The following is a 27,537-nucleotide window of genomic DNA, read 5'->3' as shown; positions in this document are numbered from 1 at the left end:
ATTTTTATACAAACTAGATTATTTACAATTTTAAACTACTGTATATACATACAGTCTATATCTATGGTAGAGGATTTAAGGTAAAATAACGGCCATAATACGTAACGCTCGTGTAGAAGCCAATACGAAAATTGTGAAGATCTATACAGAACGAAAGGAGGTCGAAAATATTGCTGTGCTGCGTCGTTCCCCAATTAATGGTCGTTCCCCAATTGATTCTCAAATAAAACTTCACTAAAGTCGCTTTTTACGCGGGGAATACGTGCTGCGTAGAAGAAACCGAATGAAAAAAGCGTAAATTCCGGAATCAGCGTAAAAAAAATTCGCGTAAATTCCGGAATCTGCGTGAAAAACCGCGCAAATTCCGGAATCCGCGTGAAAAAGCCGCGTAACGAAAACCGCGTAAAAAGCGACCTTAGTTTAAATAAAAACATAAAAAAATCAAACAATCAAACACACCACAAAAAATAGAAAAAAAAATTTAATACCGACAGCTAATAGTAACCGAAAAACGGTATAATTTTCTGTAACTGTTTTGGTATAAAACATCTTATTTTTTAATTTACAATGTACACTAAATTTTTTTTTCAGGCAAGCATACGTAGCGCGTAAATAAACGCGTAAATTTCGAAATCCACATAAAATACTTCATTTGCCAAAGGTTTTTGATCATTTATTCTAAATATTTTTAAAATAGAATCAATAGAAATATTATTTCCACCTGCGCAATCAAGCTTAAAATAAATAAAAAAAATTTTAAAAGTTCAAGTAAAATCAGTGAATACTCATAATTTTTTAATTCAATGAAAATCATTGTGAAAAAGACGCGCGAGAGACGCAGCATAAGAATATTTTAGTGTTTTCATGTTGTTGTATATCCCCTGAGGAAGGCCAGATCCAAAGGCCGAAACGTCGGACAGAAAAATAGAAAAAAATACAAAAATTCTAAAATATCTTGAATTAAATTACAAAACAAAAAAAATAAATGGCCACTATATACAATCGAGCCCGGTTTGTATTATTGAAAAAATCGAATTCAAATTGGAAAAAAAAACAAAGACGGAATCAAGTAAAATCACAAAAAGTTAAAGAAATAGTTAAATGTGACTGAACTTGTCATAAATTTCAAATTATTTTCTAAATGGTGCAATTTTGACCATCAGAAACCATTACTTGACTAAAATTATTCACATGGTTTGCTCAATTTTGGCTGTCCATTGAACAATTTGGTTTAGAAATCAGTTTACCTCGATTACCTATTGTAATCTTATCTCAGTTTTCGAATCAATTTTGTTCGTTTTTGACTCAAAATTGAAGCGCAGAGGGGCCCATATTTGTTTACCTTCCTGTTTTAATATTGTCTTACTTTCGAATGAATGCATTCAATTAAAAAAATCTAAAACACAGGAGTACCCTTAATATACTTATAAATGTAATATAGTTATTTTGGAATGATTTTACTCAGACATGTTTTGCTTTAATCAGTTTTACAGTTATGGTAAAAAACTAATAACTCATTGGACAACTCTATCTATCAACTAATCAATTAGTTTTCAACAATAAAATAAAAACAAAACGAGATTTTACCATACAATGGCGACCTCAAAATGAATCACGATTATTATTAATACAATAATATGTCACTTTTCCAGATAACAATAAATTTCCTCACGAATAAATAATATAAACCTAGACAGCGTTTTTTTGTATAGCTTTTGTAAATTATAACTCCCAGTAGATTGATTTTTTTGACGTAGGACTACGTCTAACCGCACTATATCGAGATACATTCTGCTAAAACCAAGGTGTAAGGTTGGAATGAATGATTTCAAACGGTAATGCTGATGTAACCACATGATGGATCACAATAATTAATATGTCGTTGGATTGATAAAATGATGGACAATTTTGTGATTCCTCAGTTATCATTATCATTTCATTATTTAACAGTAAAAATTGAATAAAAGTTTCAAGGTCGAATTTTCACGAAAAATGTACCAATCACATGCGAGCACCCCTGGAACAGACTTCATGGATAGACACCAACTGCTTGCTGTGATATCCTGTATAGCAGTGGCAAAAAAAAAATTGACAGAATCTCCCCGTCCCAACAGGTCAACTAACGTTTGCTTCTATGAGCCTAGACAATATTAATGTCTTGAAGGTAAAGCTTTTTCGGGAAGTTCGTAACCACCTCCACTATCAGACAGTAAGTGGTTAGTTCTGTTGTCAGAATGTTATTAAAACTGATGTCTTGATGGAAAACATGCTGGCACAGGCACCGAGCAATGTATACTTAGAGCGCTGGTCACTCGTCGTCTATCAGTGCAGTAGAACTCAATATTCATTTGTGTGCAGCCAAACCGAAGACTACATTGCCGTTGTCGACGCACAGTGGGGCGTGTTGGGTTAACGCGTAGGTATCGTTTTGCGATCTGGAACACAAACGAATTGCCGTTTGAATTGTCTTCTTCTTCTTGTTTCGTATATTTAGTAGCAAATATCAGGATTTAATATGATCATTTGGGTGCCGCAAAATACGCTGCGCCACCGGAGACAGTCATTTCTGTACGTGTCGGTAGAGCCAGATAGCAGGGTATATAAATTAAGTTCATTTTACAGATAAAATGCGTTGTTTAGTGTTGAACTCTACACTCTGTTCTCATGTCCATTTTAAATTTTCTGTGAATATACATTTTTGTAATTTTTTAACGTTATTTTTTCACGAACTTGTAACTGCAGGAAAATTTTATAATGTGTCATCTTTGCCGCTTGGTGAGCGGAGAGTGAGCCATCTTTCACAAGACAAATAAATATTGTTTAATTGCTACTAAATCGTATACAATTAAGGTCTGTATAGAAGCTTGCCTTTTCGCCTATTGAAGAAAATTGACTGTATTAGAATAAAAGGTATTCATCAATGTTGAAGCGAATATTTTTTCTTCTAAAATAAAGTGCTGCAGATAAATAATCAAAATACAGACCCCGTTGGATTTTTCCAAACACGACATGGCAGAATTTGCCAAAAAAGAACGGTTCTATTTTCATGACGTTTTTTCATAGATATTTCCACCAATGAACTAGTTTTAGTTCCAAGTCGTTTGAGGTGGCGCTTGATGAATTGAGCCTGATGACCTAGATTACTACCCGAGTAATTAGAGGCTTAGTACTGCTTAGATCATGATCATTATACATATTACCGGCACATGTTCCGGTCATGTTCCAGGAACCGTTTTAGCGATTCCGGTCATTCGCTTCGGCAACATAATGAACCAAAATACCTTTCTTTTGGAGGATGTTGAGCTTAAATTTCTTGAAATAATCAAGAAGACTAAGAAATGTGTTTAGACATAACCGCTCGTTTTGGCACATTTGTGCCAAAATCGAACCGTCCCAAAAGTAAAACGAGCTCAAATCAAACAGAGCCTCGAAGGAAAATATAAAACAATTGTAGTTCTACGTCAACTATGCGGTCGTATCCCGGATACCACCCTCCTACTATTTCTTCTTACGATCTCATGAAACCCAAAGTTCTTGTGAATAAACTTTCGTTGAAATCATAACTGCTTTGTGATGTGGAAACCCCTTGAAAATCAGGGTATTTGATATTTGAAGTAGACTAGACTCAAATAATTCTCGTTCAACTCCAATTTTGTACTTTCTATGTGAAATAAAATTATAGTAAAAAGTAAGGTCAAAAGAGGAATAATGTATTTCTAACAGTGAGGGAGGAACAGTAATTCTCCTAAGTGTTTGATTCCTCCTGATTCTTGAAGTATCTGAAATTGTTTATAAAAATAACATTTAATAGGATTTTGTCTCTATGACGATCGGTTTCAGAACTGCTATCTCATAAGTACTAATAATTGAGGGAGAGAAAAAAAGTATTGACAAAAAAATTACACGACTATCTAGTCCAACAACCCGACGTATCGGCTGTTTTGGTAACCATTCTCAAGGGAAATCTAGATGAATCAAATTTTTATGAGGATGGAAATATGATTAACAATCGTTGCGTAAATTGTAAAAAATTCCGAACAACTTTTAAATTGGTCTACCATTTCGAAGTGCTGTACAAATCGGAACATCCTTCTCCACAAAATGAAGATCCACTTTTACATAACTGGTAACACGACCAGTCGATTCTTTCAAGTAACGCTTAGTTGGGAAAAAGGCGTGGTCGGAAGAAGATCGTCGTAAATTGATTTGCAATTTTTGTGAGGGAAATAAAAAAAAATCTAAATGGGACATGTTCCACACTTTTAAAGATCTTGGATATATAAAGAAAAAACAATTGTATACATTATTGACAAACGCTTCGAGAATGGAAATATCTTCAAAAGAAAATCTGGTTCCGGACTACAATACACTTTGCAACAGAGCAAAGTTCGAGCGAAATTGAGGGCGGAAACGCCTGGTCGGTCGGCGAAATCATATCGTGAGCTGGACAAATAATATCAGATTGATCCAAAATCGGTGAAAAAGTATCTTGATGATGGGTTTAAAACTTAGAATATAAGTACCATAAAAATAACAAAGTAGTGTTTTGGGCAGACCTTCACGCAAAAGTTGGATGGTGCGAAACCAGTACAAAATTGTGCGTTTTAAGCGCAATTGTTGATGTAATTCAGAACCAGTACAATGATTGCGTGTTGGGCATAACGCAATTAATGCTTTAGCGTTTCTTAAATGTATTTGGCAGCTCCATACTACTACACCTAAACAGTTTCAACTGGTATCAAGCAGTATTGCAAATCGAGCGAGAAGCAAATCCATTCTCCTCCTTTCTGCTTGAGGACGAGACATATGCTACGCTTTTCAAGTCTTTTGCACACACGCTTTCGAGATACTTTTTCTTCTTCATGCATTCCTCTGATTAGCAGCAAGCACGCACCGACAATATGAGTGAGAGACTAACAACACTGGTATCAAGTATGTACAGCACGGATGTCTCGCTCATTTCGTGAAGCAACGAGATATCGTCTTGCGCGTCGCAATCCGAACCGAAAGAGAAGCGAAAGAGCAACCTACAAATTGTATGTGACCTGTCGAGTCTTGTCGCACATCCATGGAAATTCTACGAGCGAGAGAGAAATTTCTCTCGTCGCTTGAGAAAAGAGCGCGTGCAGTCACTAATACACTCGACGTGGGAAATAAAGTGTCGGTGTATGATACATATTCTGATTTCATGTTATGTCAATGTATTCACAGTACAACTGTTGCGTTATGCGTTTCACACATTTATTGTGGGATTTCTGTGCAACATTTGTGCGAATCGGGAAGACACAATGATTGTACAAGACTTCAACTTTTGCGTGTTGCATTGTCACACTATGCTAGTGCAACTTTAGCGAATTTGCGGCAAGGCAATATTGGGTTTATTCCAAAAGGATACAATCCTCAAAATGTGCCACAGCTGCAGTCTATTGAAAATTTCTGAGCAAATTTGAAGCGAATGGTCTACCATGAAGGTTACAGAGCAAAAAACGTCGATTGTTTGATAAAAAACTCAAGAACGAGCTCAAAACAATTGAAACATCCGGAATTCAGGAAGCTATGAAGCAAGTACCGCAGAGGATCAGAAAATCAGCGCGATGTGGAGCTGAGTTTTTCCAATGAGGTTTGTTAATAAGTTACATTACTTGAATAAACAAACAAGTATAGAAAAATAAGGTGCGCAAGATTTTAATTTGGAATTGAAAGTTTGTTTAACCATTCAATTAGTTTTACACTTTCATAATTAATGGCATGAAAACTTCCAGACTCCACTTAAAATCAACTGATCGATAAACCTTCCCAAATCTTAATTCCAAAACGACTCCTTGCGTTGGGTGTTAAAACTCTCACGCGTTCCGGAATTAATTTCCGGAGATGATATGCTCCACGGAAAATATGTTGTTGTGGTTGATACCTACTGCTCCTAACATGCGATCGAAACACACTAGCTCAGCACAATTACACCTATCCCGATTTCTGTCACGCGATGGGTATTTATCTTGATGAATAATACGATCCGGTGGAGCACAACGCGTGCAAAGCTTTCGAGCTCCGTTCGCCACCTGAAGACATACTTCTAATAACTATCACGCGATGACTGGTTGTAATTAATGTAACGATTCCGAACCAGTCAAAATTATTCAAGAGCCTTGAAATAGATCTATGACACTAACGGCAGCTATGGACAGAACATTTCCTCCACAGCTAACAAGTCCAGCAAGAGCATTTTACGTTCCGTTAGAAAACCACTCCCGCTCCGCTGCTGGGCCGGTGCAGGTGCCCTTAATTAGTAAGTTGCAAATTCGCACATCCGTGTGAAATTATGCCCGAACATTAATGCACACGGGGCACTCAAATCGCGGACGCGCTACGACTGCCGTAAAACTTCAAGAAGGTATTAAAAATAAACTTACAAATCGCTTTCCCATTAAAGTCTGTGATTTTTTGTTGTTGCTTTCGCTCCACAGTCCACAGTCGTCGCACCAGTGGTGAACCATTTCCGATTTAATATTCACCACCCGTCCCCAGTGTCCAGTCCGGCCGCGACGGTGTCCAGGCCAGGTGACCGTGAAATTCCATGCCGCTTTTTGCTTCTCCTTTTGTCAGTGTAAAGCCTGCATTTATGATTATGAAGCTTTTGCTGTCCGGCACTCTCTTTATCCCGGGCTGCGTAGCGCTTCACAGTACAAGAACCGGTAGCCGGCAAAAGTTACGTGCCGGTTTTATGGGGTGCTTTTTTCCGTATTTATTTTCAGTTCTTTTTTTTGCGAACCACAGCGAGTCCTCGCTCGCTCGCTACGGAATGCTTCTTCGGTTAATGGGGGCAGCTTGAGTGCAGCGCCTGGCTTCTTCCATTTCGACGCGATAAGCACTTGCAGTGCTGCAGAAGCGAGTGATCCGCAAACTAATAATGAAGGAAAAAAAATTAAACCTTTCGAATCCCTCCAACGGTGTGAGGTGAGTTTTCTCTTAGCGTGGAAATTTCACCAAACTCAAGAGTTTATATATTCTTTTCACTGTTTTAAACTGACAGCACTGCAATTCCAAACCCCGAAAGGCAACAAAACGATGTTGAAGCAATTCCTGTCAGGGACCGCCACCAAAGCGGATTAGGTTTGCGTTTCCGCTTTTATAAGTCCATTTCCTGGACCGTGAAACTGAGAAATTGTTAAATTCCTATTTAAAATAATAATGTTAATGGCAATCATAACCGTCGAGTCGGACGAGGAGCGCGATGATGCTAATCATCGTAATACGGTAACCGCGGTGGCGGTGAGAATGCCGATATGGGTTAAGCCGGAGCAGTTGGGATTTGCATTCATTTTCCACTGCCTCTTTTGCATAAACGGTCCCGGCCAAACAGCCCACGATTGTATAGGCGTGTGCTTGTGGTAAATTAATTAAAGCCTTTCGAGGAACTGTCGGATCATGCCGGCAAAGTAATGTCAAGTCAAGTTGATCCGACAGACCGACCGCGGCCGGTTTTACGATGCGAACATGGAAAACCTTGTGTTCGCTGTCTCGCACGAGTGTACACCGAAACGCGGTAGGATGTAATCCTGTAGCTGATGATTTTTTTTTCCTGCCGCAGAAAATCTCCTCCGGATGTAGTACAATTTCCGCTGCGGCGGTGTTGGCTAGAAACGTGAAGGAAAAGATGATTTTTTTCTCCGCGCAACCGGTTTGTTTGAGCAAAAAGCTTCCCGTATTTTCATGTAAATTCAGATGAGGATAACTGTTATCCTCCGATGCACCGGGGCCGGAAGTACCGGGTTTGAGAGATTAAAATATATTAAATTTCTACCAAACACTTGGCGAGTTGTGCGACCAGATGCTTCTGTAGAATGGAAATTTTGCACTGCCGGGGAAGGGCCAAAGGTCGTATTCACCACAAGAAAACGCAGAATTCCTTGCTAGTACTCCATTTCCCATTACACTGCATACCTTCTCTAGCCCTTGGAGGCACACACACATTATAAAACAATTTAATATCACACACCTAGCTATTCCGAAAATGGGTAAACAAATCTTGAAGCTCGCACTTGGTAGCACCTGCACCGAGCTTCCCAGTGGAGGATGCCGGCAACCGCAAGCCATCATTGTAGGGCCATGGCTGCAAGGACTACCGCCGTTTCCGAGCTCTGGGAGACAATCCAATCCGGAGCGTTTTTTTCGTCCTCTTGCTACTCGTTCTAAAACGTTTACCAACATGGACTGAAAGTAAGAAAAAAAAAAGAGATTCCATTCTATCACTATCCAACCAGCATCCACACATACACACACGTACACACCTGTGCTTTACAGCGCCTTGCGCTGGTTTCTCGTGCTGCTGTACGAGACCGGATCCAGATCAGACGAGAGTGGGACCACTACAATCTTCATTGTAAATTCGTCTGCTCTGCTGGGGCCTGCATTGGCATTTCAGAGGCACCAACTGCGCTGCTGGCAGCTCCAGTTAGACACCCGCCATCAAGCTTTAGAGCTTGAAGGTATTATCCAGAAATGAAAAAGGACTCATATCTCGAGCGCAGACGGTACGCTTCTCGTACTCCTTACTCGGGCCTCACCCACGGTGAGGTTTAGCGTGATAGATGCCTGTGTGCAGTGTATGCAAATTGTGGCCAACCCTCCTGTTTTGGCTTCTTCCGCATGCTAGCCGACGCCGACGTCGTCGCCGCCGTCGTTGGAGTGTGAATGTGCGTCCGGCTGGGCTTCGGTTTGACTTTTATGACGCTACTCGGCGATTGTTGATAATCCACGAGCTGCTGGACGCCCCTTGGCGAGAACAAAGGAAGCGGATCCTTTCGTTTGATGGTTGTTCAAAAATGGGGGAAAATTTGATTTCTCCTTCCAATTCTGCTGAGCCTTCTCACGTGTCGATGTCAATTTCCAATCTGTTTCTGCTCAAGAAGAATGATGCTCTGGCTCTGGTACAGTATACAACTGTTTGTGTAGGAAGAGAAATGATAACATTCGTTCCTTACCTCAGGTGGTCTCTTCCGAACCCCTGGAGGGGACAAACGAATTTCCCAAGCTCAACTCACTAACTAGAGCAAATACCTTTGAGAGCCGTCAGTTGGCAGATGGGCAAGAACCGTATCGATTCCGGACGTTTTCTATCAAATTATGACCGGGCTAGACTGTGTGTTTGCAAAAGGTTAGATGGATTACTGAAAAATTGGTTTTCTGCTCTCAGACAAAAGGCAATTCCCCTGCCGCTCTAAACTTGTTGCTCAAGTAATTTCCACTTTGAATAGGTTTTCCAATTGAATTCCAGCACTTGGTAAATCTCCCGGAAAGGTATCGGTTTTGCGTTTTACAATCTCGATTGAGGCGACGTCTGTCGCACTCAATCTAAATGCAAATACCGGTTGACGTCTCTAGCGGAAACGACGCCGATGGCGGCTGGGTGCAGGGAGAGAGGTTGCGACAAAGTTACCTAACCATAGATATCGTTGTCCTTGAAGTTTTCCGTAACCGTATCCCGGGGAGCGTGTGCGGCACCGAGGTCGTTTAATTGCTCCCGTACAAAATGGCCCCACTTCGGGTGAAAGCCTCTCCTAGTTCTGGTGAGAACAATCTCGGCTCGTGGGATAGAGGAAATGGAAATTCACATCTTTTACGACCTGTTCTTATTAAAAATTCCGCCGTGCGAAAACATCTTCCGCAGGCCGGCTGACTGCTACTCCAATGGTACAGCCGGCGGAGGTGGTTTCAAGTCGTCTCGAAAGGCTTAGTTTGTGACAGTTGAAACGCGCTCCCGGTATGGCTGTCGTAAATATTCGAGGAAAAAAAGGACGCTGCTTTCTAACTTTTATTTTCGCTCCCGGTGCGGCTTTCAGTTAAAGTTTACTCGTCTCGGTGTCCAATTTGAAAGAGCTAAGCGGTTTATGTTCGCAAAATCAATACCAGTAAGGTACTGTTTTAGTTTAACAATTGACAGATTTTGACAGTTGACAGAATTGACAGAGTTGACAGAATTGACAGTTGACAGAAATAATAGTTAGCGAAGCTTATTTTAACAAATAACGTAGACGACCCCGTCGTCCCGTTAGAAAAGCTTTCTCCAGCGGGACGCGCACCAATCAGCAAACAAAGAGTGAGCATCAAAAATCATAAAGAAAAACAAAAGAATTTCGCTGTTTGGGAAAGGAGTTTCACCAGAACGCAGCACGACTAGACGCGGCAAAACAAGTTATGCAAATTATGATTCGTGCACTGCTGCTCTTGGGTGTGTTTCTTTTCTTGCCGAACGTTTGTTTGCCATCCTTACACTTTGTCTCTCTGGTTTACACGTTGCTCGAGGGCTGACTCCTCCCCCCACCGGCGAGCTCGTAACATCAACAGGATGAACGGTGATGGGGATGGGGGCAAGCATCAAGTAACAAGCTTGTTAGCTATGTTTGACTGATTTTGCGAAGCTTTGGAGTTTCATGAAAATTTATCATAATTGATTTCTCTCGTGTGCCGGCAGTAGAGCCAATCTTCCTAGTAACCTGAATCCTTTTTTGTGTGTGTGCTGGGTGCTGATTTTGTCACGGCGTTAGACAAAAACAAAAAAAAACACTGATGGTGAAGACGACAAAACTCGTCACAATCAATCCACGGAGGTCCCTTTGGGTTTAAATTGAATCGAATCGACCCGAATTCGAGTCAATTGATGTTTACGGTTACAGGCAGAATTGGTTTGAGGTTGGCGTATGTGTGTGTGCGTGGGTTTGAGTTGTTGGAGCGTGAGCAAGCTTGATTGCCGCAATCATGATTTTTATTAGCAACGATTTAACTTGAGGCTGCCCGGTTCAGTTCATTCGGGAAACACTTTGTTTTCGTCTGGCCAGGCTTCCGAAACGTTACATTCAATGCGGGTAAGTAGACAGAGAAAAGAGCATCCCCTAGATGAGCACAACGGTTACATCCATTTTGCGTCGTCGTCGTTGTGGTTCTAATTTGGGTCCATCGAGGAAAGGGCCATCTGTTTCAACAGGCGAACGGCGTAAGTGACGTGGAAGGCAAAATCAGTTAGTCGATTGGATTCAATTGAGAGTGATTTCGCGGTTCAGGTCGATCAATTTAGGTTAGCGAACGGAGCTAACGGAATTCAGGATCAGCTGTGGACTGGTTTGCATTCAAAATGTTTCGTCTCGAGACAGTCAGGTAGAAGTTTCCGATGCGTCCATAAATTAGTACTACAATCGGATTTCTTCCAGACCACAGTGGCAGAGGGAGTGAGATGGTGGCCAACTCAGATAATCCCCTCGAAGTTAGGGATAGATTTCGTAAGACGCTGTCTCGCAACTTAGTTTTCCTTCCTAATGAAGGGACCAAGGGATGAGTCCGAGGGATCAGCAGTGCCCGGAGTGTGGGATTTCAGGATTTCAATTAGGAAATGGATACATTTGGTAAAAGTTTATGGAATCGTGCCGGAGTCGAGGTTTCCCTGTTGTGGGGTGCCTAATTGAATTCTGGCATCGGATTTAAATCCAAATTAATTGTAGCAAAGATCACAAAGCGTACACCTAATAAAATTTGTGTGAGGAAACTCAAACCAGGGAGCGCTCTGGCTCGGGGTCGGTACGACGATCTGTTTCTTATGGTGCAAACAAGTTTCCCTACCCATCTGCTGTCACGGTGGCACCAGCAAAGCGGCGGGGTAGCGTGGAAAGAAACAATAACAGTAGCAATAATAATTTGCCACTCGCAGACATGCACATACACACAGTGCGCTCCTTCTGGAAGGAAACAAAAGCGACGAAGTTTGTAGACTCGCCGCCGAAAAAGTTCTTCTTGCTGGTACTAAGTGTGTTACGGCGAGAAAACTCTCGTGTTCTTATGATTTCTCATTTGTTGACTGTGGCACGACTGGTTGGGAGCATTATAATCACAAGCCCGAGGAGTCTCGCGATGTGTCGCGCAGATGGGTCCATTTGCCCGAATAGGGTTACCAACTCTAGGGGGGGTAAATGCGCCAGGATATTTACGAACCTCATGATTTCGGAGCAAAGTACGCGGGAGCAAAGAGGGCCGGGGTTAATGTTCTTGTTTTGAAGATGACGCTGTTTGCCAATTCGTTCCAGTTGGCAGGAGAAGATGATGATGATGCTGATTATAGTCGGCGTCATCATCATCATCATCGTTTGGCTGCTGGTAGTAATTGTTTGGCGTCGCACATGTGTGCAAAGCTTGCTGGTAATTTTTATTAATTAAGCAGTTTCCGGACTGCCGTCTAACCGTTTTCTGCCAGTGAGCCGAGGCAAGCGCCATCAGCGCCATGTGCACAGTACTGAAGGGAGCATTGAAGTTGACCTTGTTGGATAGAATGGGAAGTATGTCGCGATAAGACGCTTTTATCTGCCTTTCCCTTCAGGCCTGGGAAGAGAATTGTTTCACAAATAAACATTGACAAAGAGGATAGTTTACGATTTCCCCACACATCACTGAAATCATTTACATTTCATTCAACCCATGCAGGTTGAAATCTCGTTATGCTGACGAAAAAAAAAAACCGGAACTCATTACGACCCTCGTAAACGCGTTTACTACCGCTTCCTGCTGCTGGCTGCTGCTGCAGCTATCTCAGTCTAATGCCGCCACATTAATCCGACTGCGGTAATTGTACGATTCACATTCGGCTCTATTTTTTTTACTTCTTCATATGCTTTAATCCAAGCTGGAATGGCTAGCTGCGTGAAACCAGCGCTCGCACTAACCTTCGCAGAGACGGCACTCGGTAGCGTCGTGGCTGCCCATAAAAAGCAGCATTGAAATTAAATGGATAAATTGAAAAATTGTAGAAGAGAAAACGTGTGTAACGATGGGCTAGTCTTAGGGTGGCTGTGGGTGATTCGGTCATTCGTCATTCGTGTCTTGTGGTTGAAGTGCGTTTTTGCGCCTGGTTGTGTCTTTTGATGCGTACTTAGAGCTTGGGATTTTAGTTGAAATAATTTCATTATGTATTAGCCTGTCGTTAGTGGGTGCTTTATAGCCATAAAAACTATGGAAAGTGAAGGAAAAGTACTCTAATGGTAATCGCTTGCAAAGTAGTTGTATTCGAAAAAAATTACTCATGACTTTTTATTAGAAAATTACTGACGGTTTTTTACAGAAGGTAGAGAATTGCAATCCTTGCTTAGGCTAGCTTAGAGCAGTTAATTATTAAGCTTGGCTTAGAGCAGTGTTTATTACCCATTCATAAGGCCCTAAAACAGTAAGAGTTTCCGGTGTCTTCTCCACCAGAAGAACCAGAACAAGATGATTTTTTTTACCAGCTCAGGTAAAGATTCCCTTTATATATATTGCCAGTTTTTCTTTGAGAAAGTTTTTTTTTCTCCAGATTGATTTTGTTATTCTCAAATCTCAACTTTTGCTTTAGGCCCTGAATCAATTATTATGCTCACACCAGGAGATTTAAATATAAGAAAAAGTTTTATTCGCATTTCTTAAACAATCGAACCCTATATCCTAAGCATTTGGATACCGAATCGTTAGTTGGAAACTGCCAAACAAATATAGGTACATATTAGCGTTAAAATAGGAACAAGAAAAAATTGAGAAATTTTGAGTTGAAAAAAGGTTAAAATTCGATAGCACTAAAAGTAGAGATCTTTAGAGCAATAATATTTTCATACAGCAAAAAGCCTTCAATTGTTCTAAAATTGTGTTTAAAGATTACTTCCTGCAAATGTTGGGCACAGTTACATTCAAATAGTTCGTATATAAGGAGCAATTTTGCACCACTTTTTCAAGATTCCGGGATTCCCGTGGAAGTTTTCATTAAAATCTCGGGATCCCGGAAAATATTTTCTACAATGCAAATGATTGGTAAATCGATTTAAAATTGCAGACTTTTATTCATTTCTCTTATATCATTTTATATAAACAAACCTAGTCCTAAGCTCCAGTTCTTGTGTGTAATTATGCATGATGCTAATAAAATGTATGGGAAAAATTAACTTTGGAACATCTTCTAAAACTCAAAAAAATCGTATTTTTTTTTTCATTCAACCATAATTGCATAATTTGAGCTTAATCGGACTTCAGGAATTAAAGCTTCAATGCGGTCAGAATTTCACTTTTGTGATCCATAAGAAATCACAGATAGTAGAGTTTTTAAAAATCGATATATTATTTTTGTAGTCTCAGAAATGTAAACTAAATCAATTGCCGCTTTTTTACGTTTTTGAAATTTTGCTTACGTCCCATTGACAATAAATATCTACGATTTGCAGTCGTTATTCGTTTGTCAATCTTCCCAAGTAACCATAGGCATTAGAAGATAGCATTTTATTAGCACTAATTTAGCCTTGTTAATGCCAAATAGCTTTATATCATGTTTCTTAATGTTTAGGGCATTCTGCTAAACTAGCATTACTGAGAACAAAATATGCGCTTAAAGGGTTACCATAAGTGCTACGATGTAGTGTTTTAAATGCATACAGAAGACGCATTACATTTCTTCGTAAGTGCCAATAACGAGCGAGAATAGATGTGTCGATTAAAAATAGACGGAACATGGATACTCCACGTAGATGAAAAAAAAACTTCAAGAAGTGGGAATTTTCGACGCAAAGCTCGGGTAAAGCATGAAAGCTTTCCGAAATACCCAATTCAAAACAATTGCAAACTAGTGAGTTTGATCGAGGATCTACATCTCCTGGGCTCGTGGTTTCTGAACCGTCAATATCAGAAGATGAAAAAAAGTCTGATTCTAGTAGTTCCCGGGTTGCCACCCAAGATACCTTTTTAGACCATATGTATTACTTCTGAATATTTTTTTGCATTCGTTCCAAACACCAAATAATTAGGGTTCTAAATTTTTTTTCGTTTGTTTTCCTAACTCACATGTCAGAAAAGAGAAATCTCATGGGTGCTCCAAATCAGCATTAGTGATGCATATTAATGGTTGCCACCTGCAGCACTTTATCAGCTCGCTATTTCGCCTTTTTAACATTATATCAGATATATACAAGCATTTAGGTCAGAATAAGTTCTTACCCTGAATTCTGTAATCGAATATAGTATTGTTGTAAGGTAATGATTTAGTGCTTACTGGTTACTTGGGTTTCCAGGATGAAATGGCATAATACATTGAACTATTTTTATTTTGACCCTCCTTATTTTTCATTTCCAAAGTTGTTACATGACTTTTTATGAGAGTAAACAGCAAATTTTATTGTTATTTTTACATTTTTTTTAATTGATTAAGTTGGGACAATCGAAATATTGTTCGGGGAATATTTTGATTCGTAAAACGCGTACGTCACAGTTTCTATGTACACTACCTGACATTAGTTTGCAATCGCTTCAATGAGTATTGTAACATCCAGTTTGAATATTGCAGCACCCCCCAAAATGTTTTACATAACCCGGAATAGACAGATATCTCGTGTTTTCGCAGACCTAGACCTAGTTGTGGTCTTCATCAAACTTGTTCATAAGATCGAGAGCTTCTAGATGGTAGACAGTTCAGTGTGTAATGCCATTGCTTCGTGGCGCTGTGAGCACGAAACTCGTCGTAAATCTCACGGTTTCAACTTCCTAGAAAACTGCGGTCTTTAATAAAGTTATTCAACTTTGGGTGTCACTAGTGTGCACGCAAGTCTTCGTATTTTGATCTTACTTATCTCACGGTTCCGACTACCTAGAAAACTACGGTGTTTAGCAAATTTGTTCAGAAGGTCAAAAAATTTAGTACATAATTTTTCGCTACGTGCCTCTAGTGAGCTCGGAATTCGTCGTATTTTGACCTTTACATATGTATTTTACGTTTTCAACCTTCTAAAAACTACGGTCTTCAACAAACTTGTTCAGAAGGTCAAGGGTTCGTCATAAGTGCATCTTTCAGTGTGAAATTTTTTTTGTGTTTTGACCTTATAACTATATCGAACAAATAAGCTAAAACATGCCATAACTTTGTAAGAAAAAGTCCTGGAGATGTGTGGTCTTCGACAATAACGTGTGTTTTGTATGCCGAAATGCTTCTTTAAAACAACGTTTTCTCGTAAAATGTAACCCACAAAAGTTAAATACAAAAAACTAACTTTTAAGTAACTTTCATAGAATATACGCTGTAACTCTGTACCCAATGAAGATAGGAATTTTATTTGTTCAGCAAAGATTCATATTTTTGCCTATTTTAAAATTTTGCCGAATTAACCATTCCTCTATCTCTTAACGCAAAAAAATTAGTATTTTGAATATATGAAAACCTACTGTAACATATGCTCGCCGTACTCTAATATGGGTGGATTGCTACAAATGGAGCCTTAGGGAGTTCATAGTACTTCAGTTTGACTTCAATAAAAAGTATTGACATCATGATTTCACTTGCTCCTTTTTATACGGACTTCCTAGAAAGCTACGGCCTGAGCAAGGTTGTTCAAAAGCTCAAGAGTTTCTTTATGGTGGATAGTTTGCTACGGAATTCCACGGCGTCGTGGCGCTAGTCGTATTTTGACCTTTTACTTATTCCATGATTTTAACCTCCTAAACACTGCGGTCTTCAACAAAGTTGGTCGGAAGGTTAAGGGCTTCTGGATGGATGACAGTTGTGGCGCTAGTGTGCACACAATTGTTCGTACTGTTATCTTGACTTATCTCATGATTCCAACATCTTAGAACACTGCGGTCTTCAGCAAAATTGTTTTCAGAAGGTTAAGAGTCAGTGCCATTCTGCCGGTACGTGGTGAAAGTGTGAACGCAACTTTTTGTATTTTGACTTTAAGTTATCTCACGACGCCAACCTTCAATAAACTTGCGTTCTTCAGTCAAGTTGTTATAAGATCAATGACTTGTGGCCGAGGAACAGCTCAGCACAGAATGCTGCCGCTAAGAAATTTCCCGTATTTTAATCTTAATTATTTTCGTGATTGAGGCTTTTCGGAAAGTTGGGATCATCAGTGAACTTGTTCAGAATATCAGAGTGCACGTATTTCACCTAAACTTATGCCGCAATTATAACTTTCTAGACAGGTGAAAACGGGTTTTTCAAACTAAATTTCTATTTTTGACACCGACTTTTTCCCGTTAACACGCAAGTTCATTAAGCAGACAGTATGTGAAGTAAAGCGAGCGAAAAATAAGCGAACTGGAAATGTGATACAGATTTGGAAAAATATACCGCATCCCGATGGGACGAAACGAGTGAAAATGGGTTATTTTTGTAACTGTTGTAATTCCTCGATAGTTACGAACGTCAAATTTTGCACCTGAATCGAAATTTTTATTCAATTCTGCGCTCTAATGGAACCGTAAGATCTTCAGAAAGATTCTTCGAAAACACGGTAGCAATTCCATCAGGTCGCGGCCATTTTGATGCGTCTAAGCTATTGAGTGCTTTCTAGACTTCGTGTTAATTGACCTGGTTGTACCTCGTTGGAGATCTCGAGGATGAATGTAAAGAAATCACAGTCGCGGTCTTTTTTTGCAGAATGTAGTACAAACTTTTTGAAAGAAAAGAAGTAATATTTTGCAAAATTGTATGGAATTAAGCTGTCTCAATGTCGACATTTCCTTCCGTTTCAATCAGTTTCTGAAAGCTCATTGTAAGTTTCTAAGTAGTTGAAGTCTCGAGATAAATTTAGTTCATAATATTGAAAACAAAACGGACACTAGAGCAATGTATTGGTCTCTTTTCCAACGAAACTGTCCATAAATTAAAAGCGCATAACTTTCTGAACAAGTTCCCTGAAAACCACATCTTTTTAAGTGGTGGAATTCGCTAGATAAATTTAGTTCTAAGCACTCCAAATTGTTCATGTAATTACCCATCTAGCGACTGAATTCCATACCAAACTTTATGAAAACACAGGAGTACTTTTCATCCTGAACAACTTTGCTGAAATCCACAACTTTTCAACTGGTTGGATCCACCAGATAAATGATATTCAAAATACCCAAAACTATATGCACACTAGCGCCATGTAGCGGCTGAATTTCGAAACAAACTGTACACCAAATAAAAGCCCTTGACCTCCTGAATAACTTTGCTGAAGACTACAACCCTCCAAGTTGTTAGAATCACAAGATAGAGTAACATAAATCTGTCCATTGCAGGTGATGCTCAACTTTTCAAGGTGCTTCGTGTTTGCTCCTAAGAAACATTCATAGACTCATGTATCGAATACTGACTAAGATTCAAGTTATTCGGCCAAAATCAATTTTAGAAATTGCCTACAGTTATTTGCTCTAATGTCGCCTGTAACTGCCACTTCTTCAGCCACTCCTAATATTTTTGTTACCATTTTGCATGCATTACCAAGTCCAACGATTCATTCCACGGAAGAATGCTAGGCAATAGCTTATCTGCGAGCCAAATGGGCCACCTACCGGCTTCTAATCGTAAATATTGAACCTAGCCGAAAAACTGCCACTGCTGCTGGCTGCCGATTTTCGGCTGATTTACAACAAGCAAATGTTTGGAAATTTACAGCCGCTCGTTCGAGAAAACCGAAACATGCAAATTCCTCCTCCGAAGAGTCTCTCCGCACACAGAGACAGACGCACCGGAATTCCATTTACCGTGAAACAAAAAAAAAACAAACGTCCCAAACTGCCGGGCCGGAATCGAAATCGTAAAGAAAGCGAGCCCCGAAAAAGTGCACATTATTGCAAAAGCACTGCCCTCCAAACAAACATTAAGCCGAAAAATATAGATTTATGATCGGTGCCCCGAAGTTTACCCAGAAAACCGATAAACAGTCGAAGCATTAATTTGGTAGGAGGTATTTCGGTTTTCGAGCCTCGACCCTCTTTCCTCACACTCAGGAGGGGTGCTTCCCTGCTACCTGGGCTAGAGGACTCTCTCGCGTGCGGCCTGCATGGAATGCGGCCAGAAAGACTACGAAGCACAAAAATAAAATTGCGATCCCAGCCGCAGGTAAAGTTTTTATCATCGACTGTGTCTCTGGTGCTGCTGCTACGCAGCCTAAGGACCTTGAAACTGAATGCAAATTCTTCTGCCGCTAATTTGTTTGATTTATTACTGAGCAATAAAAAGCGAACTTTGGACTGCCTATTGAAAACCTCCGTCAGCAGCGAAGGGTGCTGCTACTGCGCGGTCTAATGACAGCGTTTTTTTCTTGTTTCGATAATTGCTAGGTTATGGATCGGACAGCCAGACCGACATCAGTCTGATTGAAGTTACATCGAAGCGTTTTTTTTTTGTTGCTCCGATCAACCACCGGAAAAACCGATCCCAGTGAATTGAATCAATTGGCAATTACACGGTGCGGACGGAGAAAAGCTGCTGGCTGGCTGCCGAAACAACCCGATCCGGACGATGGAGCAAAAATTGCTCGACGTAATCGTCCGAAATTGATTGATGTTAGTTCAACCCCGACGGAGAAAACAAACAAATCCGCCTTTTTCGACCAATCTTTCGTCAAATTAAATCGAAAACCGGCAGATTCGTTTGGCTCTCAGCGGGTCACCGGATCGAATCAGACAGAGACCTTCACCAGCGCCGGCCCCGGAGAAACGCGGAGTCAAGAGCAGTCCGAAATCAGCAAAAGTAAATAAAAAGTTTTTCGCTCTTTCACAACTATGCTCTGCTGGAGCATTTGAAATTTCGAACTTTTCCTACGGGGCACACAATCAAGAAGTTAACGTAGTTTCGACTCGAGGGACAATTTCGGTTGTTCGGGTGATTGTTTGAATTTTGCATTTTGACCGGGAGAATTGCGCAACTGCACTTGCTATACGTCATTCAGTCGAACTTTGGTAGGATTTTGTTCAGGAGTTTCTAAATCGATTTTACTAACAGGCTAGTCTAAACGTACAGATAGGCTATTTATTAAATATCCATCACCGAGGAGGGAAGGCGGACGAAAGCAAACCATGTTCGCACTGGCAGAAACAAACAAACATACTCGAATCAAGTCGAGTGTTACACGATGTCTAACAATTTTCCTCCAAGCCAGCAAGCAAGCAGGAGTCGGGCGGGAGTGGCTTTCAATTTGCCATATCTGTGGTATGTTCGTTACAAGTGTTGATTTTTTTTTTCGCCCCGCCCGCGCTCCGTGTACCTGCGGACGTCGTTCGATGACGATATTAGCCAGAACAATTTCGAAAGAATCGAACCAGCCAGAAACAAAGCAACGTGTTTGGATTTCCGAACGTGTGGGCGCGAATACCAGCCTCCCCGCCGCCGGTGCATCCTCCATCTCCAGTCATGCTAATTTGTTCCATGAGCAGCATGACACACACGCGGGCGCGACAAGAATCGCTACATAAATTTTCTCATGTTGTACCTGAAACCAAAGACGTTTGGCAGGCAGCTTGCCGCTGTTGGAGTGCGGCAACGAACGGAACGTTCGTCGGATGTTTTGATTATCGACATTTTGCCCTGTCTATCATCTCCGGTACTCGCCCCACTCCAGAACGTAAGCCACATCAGCCGGAGGGCCGGAATTTACGCCCACTAATTACTGGTGCCAAGTTGTACATCCACAAAGTCTTTTCCAATCAAACAAGAGGAAAATCGACAGGAGAAGAAAACCGGCAGAAAAAGTGCTTATCTCGAGCATCCAATCAAGGTATCGGGAACAACACAAAAACGGCAAAGAAAAACACAAAGTAACAGAGCAAATATTGAAACTCTGGCCCTGTTTCGGTCCCTTTCGAGTGCCCGAACAAACCGGAATCTAAGTTATCATCGAACCCAAATCTGCTCTATTCAGGTCGAACAAAGCCGTTGCTTCTTCTTGCGCTGAATGCAAACAAGAAAAGAAGCGCGGTTCGACATAACCGCAATAATTAAACCAAACCTCAAGAACCGTTCGCCGGGTTCGCCGAGTCGAATGCAAGACGCTGCAGTATGCTCGATCATAAGTTTTTTATTTTCGTGAATTAATTAATTATTTTTTCCGTCTCATTTGCGTCAGCGCAAGGCGGGAACTATGCCAAGACTTGCGTTTTTCTCGCGATTCTCACTGTCGTGTCGCTCCGGAGGGTGCATCGGAAAAATGCCCGGACCACATTGCACGCGCTGTTTCTGGAGCGTGATAATTAGTGTTCACGTTTTGCGAAATACCACAACCAGCTCAAGTGGGGTATGAGAAATGACTGCGCGAGAGAGCCAGTTCGAATTTCTGGTTGGCTTCCAAAATGTCTCGACTGCTCGAGTGGACGAATTCGAGCGCGCGGTTGGCTGGCTAGAATTGTAGGTTAATACGCTAAATACTAGTGCATTGAGGCCACCAAATGCACGCGGTGATATTTTGGAAAAGTTATTCATCCGGTTTCTTTTTTTTGGCGTGGGTGGAATTGGTGAATTGGTTTCAAACTAACTAAGCAAAAATTGTTACCGAATCGGTTGCCAAATGAGTGCGCTTCAAATTCGACTCGATAGCGATCGTGTTTGATTGACGTCATCAACGAAACGAATCGCCCCTAATTTGTTGTTTAGAAGGAGAAACTTTCTAAACCCGCTAATTACCTATTCCTTCCCCGAAAACAGCGGATCCCAAGTCACGCACTTACCTGGAAGTGAACCTGTCCGTTATCGACCCAACCGATCACGATGTCGGCCCCGTAGATCGAACCGTCCGTCGAGAAGCCCAGGCCGACGTAGCCGAGGGTCCGCGCCTGTACCTCGAAGGTAATATCCTGATTGTTGATGCTCCACAGCAGCCGGTAGTTTTCGTCCAGATCGACCGCGTGGTCCCAGTGGGCCCCACTGGCGAATGGAAGGCAGAAAAGCGCTAGCAGCACTAGCCGCGGTATCACTTTGGTTGAATGCATTTTGATTTTGAACTTGTCGCGGGTAATGGGGAACTGATTTAATTTCTTCTATTTTTGCTTTTCACAATCGATTTTACGCTTGAAATTACACTTTACACTAGCCGAATGCACTATCGTACTTCACTCATTCTCGAGGGCAGAGCTTACGCACTGCACACGGTTGCACCTGGTAGGAAAAAGAAAAAAAGTATGAAAATTAATAATTTAAAAAAAATACTACATTCACTTTATATTTTAAATGTTGGTGCAACTTAAGAACTAATGAATAAATATTGAACGGGACACAAACACTAATGGTTCTTACAATGTAAAAATAACCTTTTTACCGACCGGTTTCGGGTAAGCTGTTACCCATCTACGGGGCCGATGTCCAACTAATTAATCGGCGAGGTTTACAGTTTCAGTTTGGTGAGGTGGAAGAGAGGCGACAGTATGGGAGCATCATCCTCGTTCATAAGCGGCTGTTCCGATGTCATGATATGTATCGACTCCCATGCATTAAGTTGCGACGATTTCCTCACACTTTTCAAAATTTTCGCGTTGTCCCAATCTGCATTATGTTGGAGTCCTACCCGTCCTTACCCGAAACCGGTCGGTAAAAAGGTAGTTTTCACATTGTGAGAACCATAAGTGTTTGTGTCCCGTTTAATATTTATTGAATATTACATTATCAATAATTTAAATAAAAAGTGTAAATCTCGACAGTCTGTTATTTTAAACGTAAATTGATTATCATTATGGATTCAAATAACATTTTCTTTAAAACATAGCTAAAGTGGATTTACCATGAGTGCTCCAAATGTTAGTTTATAAAATACGATTGAGCTCGTCTTACTACTGAGACATCCACAGAAAAACTTTACATTTTGTAAGCTGTAATGCTTATTATGTTATCCAGGCCCGGATTTGAGGAGGGGCAAAAGGGGCAAATGCCCCGGGCCTCCCGATTGAAGGGGCCCTCCTAGTCCTAAGGCGACCTTTTTTTGCTCGTCACCTTCCGGACGTTCCCTCTAAATGTTTTAAGGACAGAGGGCCTTACAAACAAATTTGCCCCGGGCCCCCCAGCGCCTAAATCTGGCCCTGATGTTATCCCTTCAGAATATCTCTAGAATGAAAGCATTCTGGTACTGTTTCAAAAATCACTATATCAACAAACCGTTGGTAATAATTCGATTATCATTTGGAACATATCTGTACTCCATTGTATCACCTTCATTATGGCACTTATTCAACATTCAACAAGCTTGGCCATCAGTGCTTTTCAAGATACACTAAAGTCGCTTTTTATGCAGGGGACATGTGCCGCGTAAATTCTGGAATCCGCGTAAAAAATCGTGTAAATTTCGGAATCCGCGTAAAATAAAACCGCGTATATTCCGGAATCCGTGTAAAAAAAACGCGGTCATTCCGGAATCCGTGTAGAAAAAAACGCGTAAATTCTGGAATCCGCGTAAAAAAACCCGCGTAAAAAGCGACCTTAGTGCACTTTGCAAAAAACTCTAGTTGTACACATAAAAGATGGAAAGTGCGAAACCAAATCAATATTGTGTCAAATAAGCGCAATTTTTCAATAAATTGAGAAGCTCAATAAGGAATCATCGAAGTTTTTCGATTTTCTGCTTAGCAAAAACCACTTTAATAACAATGGTAAACACAGGTTTCGCCCTGGACAAAACAGGACAAAATTGAAGATAAGTTTGTACAACAAGTGTAGATTTGGATAGTCTATTATTTGTAGTGTAAATCAAATGTCATAATTTTATTAAATAGATAGCAAAAGTGGATTTCTCATGGATGCTCCATATGTTTGTTCTTAAATACGGTTAAACTCATGTAATACGTAATATGTTATCTTCTCTTAATTTTTCTTAAAGTAATAAAAATCAATCAATGTTAAATTTAATATCAACTCACTTGCATAAACAAGCTTGGCCTTTAGTGATTTTTGAGCTACTTTGCAAATGATTCCATAGATGAAGATTGAGATTTTATTAAATGGAAAAGGTGAATAAATAATGTATCTTGGGCATAACGCAACGTCTGCCAAGCGTATCACCAATTTTTTTTCGATTTTTAAACAGCAAAAATCAGTTCAACAATTTTGCGTAACACAAATTTCAGAATTGATGCATTTTTATAAAGTTTTTAGCACTCTTTTATTCAAAATATCGTTTGAAATAAGTTCCCCAATATACACTGAACGAATTTTCTGGTTATTTTCATCTTGACTCGTAGGCAGGCGAAAATTTAACTTTGCTCGTTAGTTTTTTCATAAGTTTTTCAACTTTTGCGTGTTTAATGCAATGGCAACCAATGTCCATTACATATAGGATATTTTACTAGCTACTTTTTTTTTATATAGGATATTTTACTAGCAATAAATCAAATCTGAGGCGTATAACAATAATTTTAATCAATAGATGGCATTTGTGTTTTGGCTACTGGTTCGGCGGATGAAAAATATAAAAAAAAATCTTTCCGATGTTTCAGAACAACTTTCTCGGATAAGGTTTTAGCACTTTTGTTTTTGAATTTCAATTTATCTCCTAATTTTGTTTTTTTTTTTCCATTTATATTTATTTCTTCTATTTTTTTTCTAAATTTGTTTCTCAATTCTTATACCTTTTTATTAACATTATTTAATTTACATTTTTTTTTATTTCTCCATTTTTTTATTTAGGCGTCGTACACAAATTACGTAACGCATTTAGGGGGGGAGGAGGGGGGTTGTGTTTGCGTTACTTATTGTGACATATGCGGAAGGGGTGGGGGGCTACGTAACAGTTACGTAACTGCGGTTTTCCATCGAAATCGAAGTTTTTTAGAGTAGGCGTTACGTAATTTAAGGGGGGGGAGTCATATTGAACGTTACTTATCGTTACATTTGGGGGAGGGGGTCTTAAATCCGGGTTTTTACGGTTACGTAATTTGTGTACGACGCCTAACTTTTTAATTTGATTTTTTTTATTTTTTTATTAAATTCGTAAAAAAAGTATTTATTTTGTTTTTTATTGATTTTTTATGAACCAAATAGGTAACGCCCATCATTTACGCAGCGCAAAAATAACTATTTAGACACCATCTTCGTTTGCATAGACTCTCAAAATAAAAAGAATTTTTTTGATCAACTCACCTAAAGTCAGGAAACACATTTCTTACAAGATAAAATTATATTTCTATTATAGTTTCACGGTAAATGCAGTCAAACGAAAAGAATACTTTGAACTGGGTTTATTCGATTTACCTAAAACTATTCGATTACCTAAAACCTCAAAAAGATTTCAAAAATTTTAAGTTTTTAAATTTTTTGTTCTATTTTTTCCTTTCTATCAACATTACGTGTTTTATGGATGTTCTCTTACGACATATTATAACTAAATAAGTCATATTTGAAATTAAAAAAAAAATTGCTGCTATTTATTTTTTTATTTTATTTTATTTTTTTCCCTTTCCATTAAGCGTTACGTATTTTATGGATGTTTTTTTACGACATATTATATCTAGATAAGTCATATTTGAAAATAAAAAAAAATTATCGCTATTTACATGTAATTGAGTCTAAAATTATATATAATCGAATCATATGTAATCGAGTCAATATATAATCGAGTGCTACCTGTATTATTTTTTAAGTTTCCTTTATGTTTTTTTATTTCAAGAATCAATTCGAAAACGTCCATCAATTACGCAGCGCAAACATAACTTTTCCAACACCCTCTCCTCTTGCATAGATTCTCATAATTTTCCGCAACGCTCTTATGTGTTACGTATTTTATGGACTTTACCTTACGACATTTCAGCTTCAGGTAAGTGATATTTGAAACTAATTAAAAAAATTTCATCCTATATATAATCGAGTAATACCTCGATATAAGGCAACTTTATTTTTATTTTCGTTACGTTATATCGAAGCAAAAAAAAAATTTATTTTTGCAAGAATGTTAAAGGTTACTCAAAGATGCGCGAAAACCTATGTTCTATAACCTATCAGTGTTTTTAAACCTTTCTTATGCCCATTTAGAAATATTTTCAGGAGCAAAAAAAATATTTTTTTCCAATTGATACAAGAGGTCACTCAAAGATGCGTGAAAACCTATTTCCCATCATCTATCAGTATTTTTAAACCATTTTCAACAAGCAGAAATTTTTTTTTTTATTTGGTGCAAGACAGTTGGTAGTTACTCACAAATGCGCGAAAACCTATTTCCTACCTTACCAGTATTTTAAACCTTTGTTATGCCCATTTAGAGAAAGGTTTAACAAGCAAAAAAAAATTTTAATTGATGCAAGACTGTGAATTGTTACTGAAGGATGCGTGAAAACCTATCTTCCATCATCTCTTAGTATTTTTAAACCTTCCTTATGCCTATTTTGGACAATTTCCGCATTGGTTTCAAATCTTTCTACAAACATTTCTGGGAGTAATTTATAGCCCAAAAACAGTTGCTGTATCATTTATTTTCAATTTCAATATATTTTAAAAAGTTACGTTATAACGAGGCAAAAGTTACGTTATATCGAGTTACATTATATCGAGGTTGCCTTATATCGAGGTATGACTGTATAATCAAATCGTAAAATAATCGAGTACATATACAATCGAGTCCGACCTGTACTTTCAAGTTGAAATTGCATCTCTTTTTTTCCGTACATTTTGCTCATGCAAAAGTTAAAAAAAATATATTTTTGATTAAGCTTTATTTTTTCAAAGTTGAATAAATTTTTTTCCGCCTCAAGCATCACAAAAACGTCATCCCAAAATTGATTTTTCTACAAATTTTTCTTAAACAGATAACATGAAATCTTCGGCTTAGTGCATTTTAACTTATCATCTTTTGATGGCTTTTTAAGTTTTTCAGTGAAAAGTGGACTTTCCATGGGCGCTCTACATGTTTGTTTATAAATTTGACTGAGTAGTAACGCAACTTCACGTATCATTTTAGTGTTTTCGATGTTTTTGATCGACAACAAACCACTACGGTAAAGAAATATTTATTGGTAATAGTATCTTATGTATATTGGCAGAGATGACTAGAACAAGATACCTGACTTCCAGTTTTATCATACATTTTGCTCACGACAATCTTACAACGGTTAGTGCTGCCATCTGATGACTTAAATCCGCATAAAATTGGTTGTTAGCAAAATCGATTTGTCGTGCATAATCCGCCAGATAAGAATGAAAACTAGATGGCTGCACCATATAAGGATATTGAAAATTAGATGGCCGCATCGTGTAAGGATATTAAAAATTAGATGGCAGGACCATACAAGGGTATTGAAAAAAATTGCTTCACCTTTCGCCGTCATCATCAAATTACCAGTGAACAAGTTAGTTAGTTCGACTTTCGCTCACTCGCAGCGACAATCGTGTCCGCTGGGTACTGCAAGAGTAGGTAATTGTACATTTAGAAGGGTTTTGAAGAGGCTTCCTTATTTCTACACGTCTTCCTAACCCAAACTCCAGAATTTATGCGGTTTTTTATACGCGGATCTCAGAGTTTATAGGATCTTAGACGATTTTTTTTTTGAAAAATCAGTATTTTAGAACTGTGGTCATAAGGATAAACCGATAAGATCAGAGCAAATGAATCGTGAGAGGAATTGGACCCAAAATTCAGGATTCCTTATCGTTGGCGCATACGTTTCCAATGGGAGAACTCCTCAAGAATCTATGCGAAACTTAAGTGTTCGTCCAGGCATTCCCAATTCTGAAAATGAAAGGCTTCGAATCCGATGGGTGTACGCGATTCTCATTCATGACTCCTTGTCCTTTTTCAGTATACCTTTTGAGAACACTCG

The 27,537-nt window shown here is 39.4% G+C and overlaps 1 protein-coding gene across 1 annotated transcript in view; it reads right to left on the bottom strand.

Annotated features, from left to right (window-relative positions):
- Positions 1 to 27,537, bottom strand: part of LOC129722468 (MOXD1 homolog 2-like) — a 73,551-nt gene that overhangs the window by 25,851 nt on the left and 20,163 nt on the right. Inside the window, exon 2 of the mRNA XM_055675917.1 lies at positions 21,475 to 21,901. Within this exon, the coding sequence (XP_055531892.1) occupies positions 21,475 to 21,735 (261 nt within the window). The 5' untranslated portion in view covers positions 21,736 to 21,901. The remainder of the gene's footprint in view (positions 1 to 21,474; positions 21,902 to 27,537) is intronic.

Source organism: Wyeomyia smithii, chromosome 2 (assembly GCF_029784165.1).
Source record: "Wyeomyia smithii strain HCP4-BCI-WySm-NY-G18 chromosome 2, ASM2978416v1, whole genome shotgun sequence".
Taxonomy (NCBI): Eukaryota; Metazoa; Arthropoda; class Insecta; order Diptera; family Culicidae; genus Wyeomyia; species Wyeomyia smithii.
The sequence above is the reverse complement of the archived record's forward strand: the minus strand, read 5'-3'. Positions and strand labels throughout refer to the sequence as shown.